At 43.0% G+C, this 12500-nt stretch overlaps 3 protein-coding genes across 3 annotated transcripts in view; all 3 read left to right on the forward strand.

Annotated features, from left to right (window-relative positions):
• LOC143027749 (zinc transporter ZIP1-like) overlaps positions 1-12500 on the forward strand; it is a 148105-nt gene that overhangs the window by 75801 nt on the left and 59804 nt on the right. Inside the window, exon 2 of the mRNA XM_076189257.1 lies at positions 5187-5291. Within this exon, the coding sequence (XP_076045372.1) occupies positions 5187-5291 (105 nt within the window). The remainder of the gene's footprint in view (positions 1-5186; positions 5292-12500) is intronic.
• On the forward strand, positions 6950-8325 carry LOC143027751 (uncharacterized). The gene has a single exon (XM_076189259.1). It carries the CDS (start codon positions 7622-7624, stop codon positions 8306-8308), a length of 687 nt encoding a protein of 228 aa, XP_076045374.1. The 5' UTR covers positions 6950-7621; the 3' UTR covers positions 8309-8325.
• On the forward strand, positions 8325-9430 carry LOC143027750 (uncharacterized). Its single transcript, XM_076189258.1, has one exon. It carries the CDS (start codon positions 8543-8545, stop codon positions 9428-9430), a length of 888 nt encoding a protein of 295 aa, XP_076045373.1. The 5' UTR covers positions 8325-8542.

The following is a 12500-nucleotide window of genomic DNA, read 5'->3' on the forward strand; positions in this document are numbered from 1 at the left end:
CATTGTTTTTAATTGGTCCTATTCTTTCTTTATTTTTTGTTCTATAGAGGTGAAAGAAACCCTTTGGGTTGGATTTTGCTTGACTGGCAACCTTGATTTCATAATTACGTTTCGCTGAACGTGTATTCCTTTTAACCAGCTTTGCCATTTCGTTATATCTTGATCTAAGGTGTGATTCCCCGTTTTTCATTTTTACGTAAAGTCCTCTTTTCATTCCGATCTCATGTTTCAATCTGTCCGTCATCCATTTGGGAGTATTACTATTTTTCCGTATTGACTTTAGGGGGATAAATGTATTTTGTGCATTAATAATTAGATCAGTTAGATTGTTATACATGTCATTTAAATTACTGACCTGACTGCTGGGCCCTCGCCCCCAATTGACCTGCCCTGAGGTATGCGTAGTACCCTCTTTGACCCAGACCTGACCTAAGGTATGCTTCTTACCGTCCATGACCCACACCTGACTAGCCCCGCAACGAGAATCAAGAATGTCTGAAACGTCCGCCTGGCTTTTCGTATTCAATTTCAAATAGGTTTTTATATTGTCAAAGTTTGCTTTCCTGAAGTCTGGTACTTGAACGTTATTCGTACTTTTTATTTTTTCCCAAATAACATTAAATCTTATTTCTTGATGATCGCTAAAGCCTAGACTATCTCCCACTACTACGCTGCTAATTTGGTGCTCATTATTTGTTAGAATTAAGTCCAGGGTATTTTGTCCCCTCGTAGGATCGGTAATCATTTGTTTTAGGAAATTATCCTGCACTACATCTAGGAATTTCTTCGCTTCATGATCTCCTATTAAAGTTTCCCAGTCAATGTTTCTATAGTTAAAATCTCCCATGATTACAACGTTTTTGTACTGGGACGCTCTGTGAATTTCATGAATCAGGGAATCAGTCTGCTCAATGCTGAGGTTAGGAGGTCTATACAAGACGCCAATAATAGCTTTCTTATTCTTGCCTATAATCTCTACCCAAATAGATTCCGTACAGTCCTCTTCCTTAATCGAATTGTTGACAAACTAGACTCTAAGTTTCTTACTATTGTGTTATTAGTGTGATAGATTGCATATAGTTAAATTATTTCGACTATTTTCTTTAAAATGCGTGATTTTCATGTAGTTTGACTAATCGTGCATTTCAGCAAAACCGTCGGACGGTATTCATAGCTGTGGTCGGCAATTTTGCAGAGGATAAAACGTAACTTCTCTTTGATCAAATCACATGGAAATCACACATTTTAAAGAAAATAGGTCAAATAATGCAACCATATGCTAATTCTTTATATACAATTGTGCATTTCAGCAAGAACCGTTCTTGTTCGAGTTTGATCGTCTATTAATGAGTCGGACGATATTCGTAGCTGTGGTCGGTAAGTTTGCAGAGGATAAAAACGTAACTTCTTTTTTTATCAAATTACATGAAAATCACACATTTCAAATAAAATAGGTCAAATAATGCAATCATAGGCTATTTTTTATATAAAACCGTGCATTTAAGCAAAAACCGTCCTTGTTCGAGTTTGGTCGGCTATGAGTGAGTCGGACGGTATTCATAGCTGTTGTCGGTAATTTTGCAGAGGATAAAAACGTAACTTTTCTTTGATCAAATTGCATGGAAATCACACATTTTAATGAAAATAGATCAAATAATGCAACCATTTGCTGATCTTTTATATAAAATCGTGCATGTCAGCAAAAACCGTTCTTGTTCGAGTTCGGTCGACTATGAGCGTTTCGGTCGGCAATTTTGCAGAGGATAAAAACGTAACTTTTCTTCGATCAAATTACATGTAAATTACACATTTTAAAGAAAATAGGCCAAGTAATGCAACCATATGCTAATTTTTTATATAGAATTTTGCATTTTAGCAAAAACCGGACGGTATTCATAGCTGTTAGAGGTAATTTTGCAGAGGATAAAAACGTAACTTGTCTTTGATCAAATTACATGGAAATCACACATTTTAAAGAAAATAGGTAAAATAATGCAACCATATGCTAATTTTTATGTAAAATTGTGTATTTGAGCAAAAACCTTCATTGGTTGGGGTCGGCAATTAGTGAGTCGGACGGTATGTGGTTAATAATTTTGTAGAGGATAAAAACGTAACTTCTCTAGGATCAAATTACATGGAAATCACATATTTTAAAGAAAATAGGTCAAATAATGCAACCATATGCTAATTTTTTATATAAGATTGTGCATTTCAGCAAAAACAGTCCTCAACACTCCTCAGCACTCATTGTCGCTAACCGTTCGTACATACTTGTCGAGCACTGTATATATATATATATATATATATACATATATATGTGTATATATATATATATATATATATATATATATATATATATATATATGGAGAAGAAAGAACAAATCAGAGATTGGGTGGTGGGAGTAAAACGAAGACAATCTAGTATAAATAAACGCCTATCAGAACACAAAAATTACTTTAGAGCTTCAAACCGAGGCGTGCGAGAAGCAAAGCCGACGCTCTACCAACTGAGCTACCGAGACTCTAAAATTCTCCAACCTCGGAGTTAATTTAACTCCCGAAGGACTAAGTCGACTGCTGACTGCCGTCCTAACTTAATTTTACAAAGAACTAAGCCAACTCGTAGCTTGTGGTTGAGCTGGTATGTATCCTTGATGGACTTTCGTCGTTGTAATAACTCGGTTCGAGTCCGGAGATGACTGACGGAATTATTTGATTGGCATCACCGTCACTGGCGATCCTATTCAGGTATTACAACGACAAAAATCCATCAAGGATACGTACCAGCTCAACCACAAGCTACGATTGGCCTTAGTTCTTTGTAAAATTAATTTAGGACGGCAGTTATCACTCGACTTAGATAATAGATAAATAAATTTATTTGGCAAATAATCAATATACATGAAGTGCAGATAATGACACACATAGTTCGACATAATAATTGCAAATTGCCGAGGAAAACACAAAAAGCATGTACGCTTATATATATATATTTCTCCCCGTCTCTATTTTCCGCATAAGTGGACGGAAGGAATGGGTAGTTGCCGATTAAGTGAAGCGGCCTTGTTGTGGATGTACTTTGTTTTGCTACATTGTTTCTGACCCAGGGGAATGGCCGTGGCATAGGGATGGCCCTTCATAAAGGTGTTGGATGGGAGTGGAATGGGTGGGAGTGGGTACGTTCTTTTTGACTTGAATACCTCCGTTATAGGGGGAAAAATTGTTATATAGATATATATTATTATAATTGATTGAAAAGTGTTTGATATAAGATCATGAGGGGTTCTTTAACTGTATGTTTGAAACGCAAATTTTACAATCAGTATTAATGACAGCCATAATACACATACAACATAATTATCCCAACACCATTAACAAAATTTTTTGTCAATGTACACTTGAAACTGAAAGAAGAGCACAACCCAAGAGTTTATGTGTGTGTGTGTGTGATTCACCATTGTCTTTGATCACGTGTTGGACTCATGATCGACAACTATTTCCCTCCCGAAAGAGAGCTCAGAACTCATATATGACCGATCTTTGGGTAGTGCTGTGACCTTACACGCACACACAATCTCCCCGTCCACGAGAGTTGGAGTAACACCACGCAGCGCAGCGATACTGAATTATTTCAGCCCTGGGCAGGATTTGAACCCGGACCGGCGTAGTGGCAGCCGGAAACTCTAACCACTGCGCCACGAGGTGTGTGTGTGTGTGTGTGTGTGTGTGTGTGTGTGTGTGTGTGTGTGTGTGTGTGTGTGTGTGTGTGTGTGTGTGTGTGTGTGTGTGTGATTCACCATGGCTACCATGGTCTTGGATCACGTGTTGGACTCGTGATCGACAGCTATTTCCGCCCTAAAGAGAGCTCAGAACTCATATATGACCGATCTATGGTTAATGCTGTGACCTTACATGCACACACACACACATCTCCCCACACGCATATCTCCAACTCCCCGCCCACGATACTGAATTATTTCAGCCCTGGGCAGGATTTGAACCCGGACCGGCGTAGTGGCAGCCAGAAACTCTAACCACTGCGCCACGAGGTGTGTGTGTGTGTGTGTATGTCTGTGTGTGTGTGTGTGTGTGTGTGTGTGTGTGTGTGTGTGTGTGTGTGTGTGTGTGTGTGTGTGTGTGTATGTGTGTGTGTGTATTTGTGTGTGTGTGTGTGTGTGTGTGTGTGTGTGTGTGTGTGTGTGTGTGTGTGTGTGTGTGTGTATGTGTGATTCACCATGGCTACCATGGTCTTGGATCACGTGTTGGACTCGTGATCGACAGCTATTTCCACCCTCAAGAGAGCTCAGAACTCATATATGACCGATCTATGGTTAATGCTGTGACCTTACATGCACACACACACCCATCACCCCACACGCATATCCCCAACTCCCCGCCCACGATACTGAAATTATTTCAGCGCTGGGAGGGATTCGAACCTGGACCGCCGTAGTGGCAGCCGGGAACTCTACCAACTGCGCCACAAGTTGGTTGAAAAATGTTTGTGTGTGTGTGTGTGTGTGTGTGTGTGTGTGTGTGTGTGTGTGTGTGTGTGTGTGTGTGTGTGTGTGTGTGTGTGCGTGTGTGTGTGTGTGTGTGCGTGTGTGTGTGCGTGTGTGTGTGTGTGTGTGTGTGTGTGTGTGTGTGTGTGTGTGTGTGTGTGTGTGTGTGTGTGTGTGTGTGTGTGTGTGTGTGTGTGTTTAATTATGTATAGATATAACGTTACTGATATTTTTATGCATCTGTCTCCCTGTGCCCTTACTACCTCTACCCATCTTCAATTTCTCTCCCCGTTCTCACCTTCCCACACCGTCCTCACTCTCCTAAATCATCCTTGATCTCTCAGTCATCGACCTCACCACGTCACGTCACGATCGTCCTCACTTTCCCCGTTTCCCCTCCCCTCTCCTCACGCCCCTTTTAATCCCAAGATGCCCTCACCGTCACCCTACACCACTCACTGTTTTCCTGCAGCACTCATACTAGGACCGCTGCCATCTTTAATTCTACCTAAAACACCACTGCACTGTCCCTCTAACCCTGTTGATTCCACTCCCGCATTATCTTCATTTTCATGGTTTTTCCTTTCAAACTAATTCCCATTAAAGACACAAAGAACCTTCGTCCTACATGGTACTGATTCCCTTGAATTTACCTCATGTCTGTCAATTCCTCGTTTACAGGAGCTGAGTTCACGTGATGAAAGTATGGAGGAGGTGGCCGAGTTCCCCTGGGGCTTCTTCGTCGTCACCTGCGGCTTCCTCTTCATTTTCACTATCGACAAATTGGTAAACAACATTTAAACTTTTGTAGAGATGGCACTCGGTCTTCGAATCGAGCCCAAGATCTCTTCTTATTGTCCTCAACTACAACTCTACCCTCCTTTCTTATATACTGTATATACACATGTAGAGATGTTGTGACTCTCCTTGCAAACCGAAAACCAGACTGTGTGGCCTAGCGCTGTGAGTTGGAATCAGTACCGTTGGTCACTTAATCAGCTGCAGTAAATGCTTAGAGAATCACAACAAAGGCGAAATCAGATACTGCAGTACGATTCTTTTAATTGCCGTAGGATTAATATAACTCCTATGACCTGCCCCTCCCCTCCTACGCGTTTATTAACCGTAGTCTACGTACAAAAATGAACAAGAGAAATTGATCGTAATATGAATGTATAAAATAGATCATGTAAATGCCTTTCGTGGTAAGATAGCTAATGTTTTTACTATAGGTTTCTTTTCAAAAATATAGAATACATGAGGATTGTTGAAAAGTAAGTTTGCATAAAACATATTTACAGAGTGATCCATTGCGTAAATTGTAGAGATTACTTTGATAAGACCTGCTGTGCAAGGTTAAATCGCTACAGAGTTAATTGGCGACTGCTCCCCTCCTCTTCTTGCTCCTACTCACCAGTATCAAAAAGAGACCCACATTAATACACCTTAGACAACTTGTCACATTTTCCTAGATCGATCTATGGGAGCTCCCGAAGTCCGTTTCTGGTTCCATTAAGTGAAACTTCAGGCAGTAGTTGTCATTGTTACTACTACTACTACTACTACTACTAGTAGTAGTAGTAGAAGTAGAAGAAGGAGTAGTAGTATACGTGGTCGACGACTTCTCAGCTATAATCAAGAAAAAACACGCCTTATCATCAGATCTTCTACTTAACCTGAAGTGAAAATAGGTACTCGCAAATTACCTAAACCAGCCTCTTTGTCTATTGACTCACGGCAAACATGAGGGGAAATTGTGATCTATCATGTGAGAATTGAATACTGCTAAGCCAGTGGACGAACGGAGAATGTCAATTTGAAGTAATTAAATTACCACAGAGGCTGTGCCCTGGGGCTGTCACTGGTGAAGACTAGGGAGTCCATCTAAGTCACCCAAGGACTAGGAGTCCCACCCAAGATGGTCGGCAAAACATACTGCGTTTGTACATCTGCACAACAAAATTGCAGGCAATGAGCTTGCGTCAAAAGTGGATGGAAATGCACAAACTGTAGAAGAGGAGGAGGATGCAGAAATCAAGGGAAGCAACAACCGCTGGAGTGATCAACTGGGAGATGTGGAGAAAGTGGAGGATGGGAGTGATGCGATAGAGATGAACGTGGTGTAGTGGTCTTGTGAGTGAGACTTAGAAGAGGGAAGTTATCCCACGAACTTGAGGCCGGAGGACGAAAGCCCACGTCATCAAGAGCAGCAGAGTGGGAGAGAGGAGGGCGGGTTCTGGCAGACATGGCAGTAGCCCAGGGTTAAGGAGTGGTTGGACGACGCCTACAACAGGATACTTGCCTTCTCTCCAGGAAACATCATCATCCCGCCTAAATGCAATGCATCCAAAGTCCTAATAGAGGAAATGACCTATCTATTAAGAGCATATATAAATTCATCTCCCTACGTCCCGATGATATTCAAAACGCCAGCTATCCTTTCACACCTTACATGTCAGAGGATTCACAGGAAACTAAACACTCTGAGAATGTCCAGGCATTGCAACGGAGGATGGAAAAGTGGGAAAGGGGAGAAGTGGAGCAACTGTTGATGGAAGCAGAGGCCATCCAAGATAGACTCAACAAGGGCATCAACAGAAAGAAAAGTCCAGAAGACAAAGCCAGAAAATTTTCAGAAAGATGAGGCAGGGAAGGGTTGCGGCTGCCTTGAGGTCGCTCGCAGGGGAGAATGAAGATCCTGGAGTTCTACCCCTAAACGAGGAAATGCTAAAGATCCTGAAAGAAAATCATCCAAAAGCAAGACCAGCAAACCTGGACTCTAAATTCAGTGGCGACTACTTCCCACCCACGAAGTAGTCTTTGACAGCATCACAAGAGAAAGGATCTGGAACCCTGCTCTACACACCCAGGGAGCGGCAGAACCATCGGGCTTAGATGCGTCTGGATGGAAATGTCTCCTTAGCGCCAACCTATTTGGAACGGCAGCGGTGGGACTGCAGGAGGCCATCGCTGGCTTGGCGAAGAAACTGGCGACTGAGGACTGTCAGCACCTGGAAGCATACACAGCGTGCAGACTTATCCCGCTAGAAAAGAAACCTGGCTGTCGTCCGATTGGTATAGGCGAGGTGTTGAGAAGAATAATAGGAAAAACCATCATGGAAGTCGCGAAGGACGAGGTGCAAGGAGCGGCTGGTAACCTGCAAGTGTGCGCGGAGCAACAGGCGGATTCCGAGGCAGCAGTCCACGCCATGAAAAAGATATTCGAGGAACCAGACTGCGAAGCAGTCCTATCAGCCGACGCATTAAACGCATTCAACAGCTTAAATAGAGAGGCTACTATACACATCAAAATTAAATGTCCAGTATTGGCCAGGTATGTGGAGAACACATACAGAGAACCTGCAAACCTATTTGTCACCAACAGGGTTGAGAAAAAAGAAACGAAAGTGGAGATCATCAAATCCGCGGAAGGCACCACTCAGGGAGACCCGGTAACCATGGCAATGTACGCGCTCGGTCTTATGCACCTGCAGCAGAAGATACAATATGAGGACACTAGGGTCAAACAGGTAGCATATGCAGATGATCTCACGGGGGCAGGAAAAGTAGCTGACCTAAAAAAGTGGTGGGATCTGGTGTTGGCACACGGCCCGGGCTTGGGTTACATTCCGAATGCAAAGAAGTCTGTCCTCATAGTGAAGCCAGAGTACTTTGACAATGCCAAAATCCTCTTTGAGAACAATGAAGTGAAGTTAACAAAAGAGGGGGAAAGACATCTCGGTGCAGTGATCGGCTCAGAATCCTTTAAAAAGCAATATGTTGAAAAGAAAGTTAATGAATAGGTGGCGGAAATCAGGCTTCTAGCCAACTTTGCAAAGACCGAACCGCAGGCGGCATATGCCGCATTCATATATGGTGTTAAACATAAGTGGAACTGCATATTAAGGACGGTTCCGAACATCACCGACCTAATAAGACCCCTTGAAGAAACCATCAGAAACGAGCTAATACCGGCCATCACCAACGGACAGACAATAAACGAAGAGGAAAGAAAACTAATTGAACTTCCACCTAGAATGGGAGGGCTAGGCATCTCCAACCCACTAAACCTTGCCGACATAGAACACCATAACTTCATGAAACTCACGTCCTCATTGACAAACAATATCGTGTCACAAGATCAACGGAAGGAGACTAACATGGAGGAAATTAGAGAAATTAGAAAAAACATTTCAAAGGGAAGGGAGGAGAGGCAGAATGAGGAACTTCAAGCACTTCTAGCTCGGCTATCGAATTATGTAAAAAGAAAGATAACTATGGCGCAGGAAGTTGGGGCGTCCAATTGGCTGACAGCACTACCAATCAGGGCAAAGGGATTCATCTTAAACAAAAGAGAATTCACGGATGCCATTGCCCTGAGGTATGGATGGCCATTGGGAGGGCTGCCTAACAGATGCTCCTGTGGTGTACAATTTACTCCAGACCATGCGATGATATGCAAGCAGGGTGGTTTCATTTGCATGCAATACGATGAGGTAAGAGATCTCACTGCCCAAATGCTTCAGGAGGTGTGCAAGGATGTGACTATCGAACCAACATTACTCCCACTAGGAGGGAAGAACTTCAGATACCGCACGTCCAATACATCAGATGAAGCAAGAGTGGATGTCAGCGCAAGAGGTTTCTGGACATGGGGACAATTGGCTTTCTTTGACATGCGAATATTTGATCCGATGGCCCCCTTTTACAGCAACCTAACTACTGAGGCATCCCACTACCGGAACGAGTATGAGAAGATCAGGATGTACGAAGAGCGCATACAGAATGTAGACCAGGGCTCATTCACTCCTATAACCTTTACGACTTCAGGTGGGATGGGTCCTAGAGCAAAGGCATTCTACACTCGGCTGGCTGAGGTGATGGCTGAAAAGAAACAACAACCAAAAAGCACCATTGTTTCATGAATGAAATGTAGACTTTCATTCTCATTCCTAAGATCAGCCCTCCTATGCCTGAGAGGTACCAGGTCCCCACCGTGCAAATCAGCACATATACAAAACCTAGATTTTGAGCAGACTGTGGTTGACAGTAGGTTAAATGAACTTTTATATTAGGCATTATTAAAAATAATTGAATAAATAAATAGATAAATAAAAGGGTCATCGACCACAGTCATTGGCGGGAGAGGGGCCAATGAACTGTGTCTGTGGGAGACAGACCCTGCTGCTTCCACCACACAGTTCCACGAGGATGGAGGTCGTATCTCATTTATATAAAAAAAAATAGTAGTAGAAGTAGTAGTAGTAGTAGTAGTAGTAGTAGTAATAGTAGTAGTAGTAGTAGTAGTAGTAGAAGTAGTAGTAATAGCAGTAGTAGTAGTAATAGTAGCATCACTGTCATTATTATTATTTTTACAATTATTGTGGGTCTTTGTAAGTGCATATGGGCCGGGCAGTGAGAAGAGCATGGAAGAAAGGGAGGCCTTTTGGATAGATTTAAATGAGTGCATAGAGGGTTTAGGAAGAAATGTCAATGTAATAGTACTGGGAGACCTTAATGCTAGAGTGGGAAATGGTCCAATCGATGGAGTGGTTGGGAAGTGTGGAGTTCCAGGAAAGAATCGTAGTGGAGGGTTGATGGTGGAAATGTGTCTAGAAAGAGAGTTGATGATAGCAAATACAGTGTTTCGGAAGAAAGTCAAGCATAAGTACACATGGGAGAGGGTGGTGGAGTGAAGGGTGGTAGATAGAGCGCTAATGGATTATGTAGTGGTAAATAGGATTATGATAGGAAGAGTTAAGGATGTACATGTGCTAAGGGGAGAGGGTGGGGGAATATCAGATCATTTTTTGGTGGAAGGTAAGTTGAGAGTGGAGGATAGATGGAGAAGGAGGAAAGGGACAAAAGGTAGGGAGGTTCTTAGAGTGAACTCCTTGAATGAAAAGGAAAAGGAGAAGGAGTACGAAAAGAAGCTGAAGGAGGAGTGGGAGGGAGTAAAGGATAGAGCAGAGATGGGTGTGGAGGAGGAATGGGGATGGTTCAAGGAGGGAGTCTTAAAGTGTGCAAGGATGGTGTGTGGAACAAGAAGGACAGGGGGAAATAGAAGAATGGGTAGTGAATGGTGGGATGAGGAAACAAAGAAGGTTGTAGAAGAGAAGAAGCGAGCATTCACAGATTGGTTACAAAAGAGGACAGGGGAGTCATATGAGACGTACAAAGAAAAGAAAAGAGAAGTAAAGCAAAAGGTAAAGGAGGCAAAGAGGAGAGCAGATGTGAAATGGGGTAGGAGTATGACAGAAAATTTTGAAAGTAATAAAAAGATGTTTTGGAAAGAAATTAAGAGAGGAAGAGGAGGCGAATCAAGTAGGGAAGAAAAGGTAAAAGGTACAGATGGAGAGTTGATAATGGAAGAATTGGCAGTGAGGGGAAGATGGGCAGAATATTTTAGGGAGTTGCTGAATGTGAAGGAGGATAGGGAGGGAAAGATAGCTGCAGTGGGAAATACGAAGAAAATGAGAGTGATGAGTGAGGAGAATGGAGGAGAAATAAGGAAGGATGAGGTGAAGGCAGTTGTAAAGATGATGAAAGCAGGTAAGGCACCTGGTCTGGATGGATGTCATGCAGAATGTCTGAAAAAGGGAGGTTCAGTGATGGTGGACTGGTTGGTGAGATTATTTAATGTTTGCTGGAGAGAGGGTAGAGTACCGGAGGACTGGAGTAATGCCTGTATAGTTCCTCTTTACAAGGGAAAAGGGGACAAGTGTGAATGTAGTAATTTCAGAGGGATTAGCCTGTTGAGTGTAGTAGGGAAGGCTTATGGGAGAATCTTAATTGGGAGGATTAGGAGAGGAACAGAAGGAGTAATTGGTGAGGAACAGTGTGGATTTAGGACGGGTAGAGGTTGTGTAGATCAGATCTTTGTGGTAAGACAGATATGTGAGAAAGCTATAGGAAAGGGGAAGGATGTTTTTTGGGCTTTTATGGATCTGGAAAAGGCTTATGATAGGGTAGACAGAAAGGCACTGTGGGAGGTTATGCAGATTTATGGGATAGGAGGAAAGCTTTTGGGAGCTGTCAAGAGTTTTTATGTGAGTAGTAGAGCATGTGTTAGGATTGGAAATGGAGAGAGTGAGTGGTTTGAAGTAAAGGTGGGACTTCGTCAAGGATGCGTTATGTCGCCCTGGCTGTTCAACTTATACATGGATGGGGTGGTGCGAGAGGTGAATGCTAGGGTAGTGAGTCAGGGATTGGAGATGGTTAAAGAAAATGGAGAAAAGTGGGAGGTGAGCCAGCTGTTGTTTGCAGACGACACTGCGCTTGTGGCAGGGTCAGAGGAGGGATTGAGGAAGCTGGTGGCAGAGTTTGGGAGAGTATGTGATAGAAGAAAGCTAAAGATAAATGTGGGTAAAAGTAAGGTGATGAGATGTACAAGGGGTGAAAGTTGCAGTAGACTGGAAGTGAACATTAAGGGAGAGCGACTGGAGGAAGTGGATAGTTTTAGATACTTGGGTGCAAGTGTAGCAGGAAAAGGTGGAGTGAAGGTGGAGGTAGAATGTAGATTGAGAGAAGCGAGTAAATGCCTTGGTGGATTAAAGAGTGTAATGAGGAATAGACATTTGGGAATGGATGCGAAGAGGAGACTGTATGAAGGAGTGATTGTGCCAACAGCACTGTATGGGGCAGAAACGTGGAACATAAGAGAAGAAGAGAGAAGGAGTTTGAATGTGTTTGAGATGAGGTGTCTGAGAAGTATGGTGGGGGTTACTAGGCTAGATAGATGAGAAATGAGGAGGTGAGGAGGAGAACAGGGGTGAAAAAGGATTTGGGAGATAGGGTTGATGAAAGAATATTAGGATGGTTTGGACACATGGAAAGAATGAGTGAAGAAAGACTAGTAAAAGAGGTATGGAAGGCAGATGTGTAGGGAGTGAACATGAGGGGACGTCCTAGGATGAGGTGGATGGATGGGGTGAAGGGGGCTTTGGGGAAGAGGGGAATGTCTGTTGAGGAAGGAAGGGAGAGGACGGAAGACAG

This window comes from Oratosquilla oratoria, chromosome 8 (genome assembly GCF_046742065.1).
Source record: "Oratosquilla oratoria isolate Oo_2021 chromosome 8, ASM4674206v1, whole genome shotgun sequence".
In the NCBI taxonomy this organism is placed as follows: Eukaryota; Metazoa; Arthropoda; class Malacostraca; order Stomatopoda; family Squillidae; genus Oratosquilla; species Oratosquilla oratoria.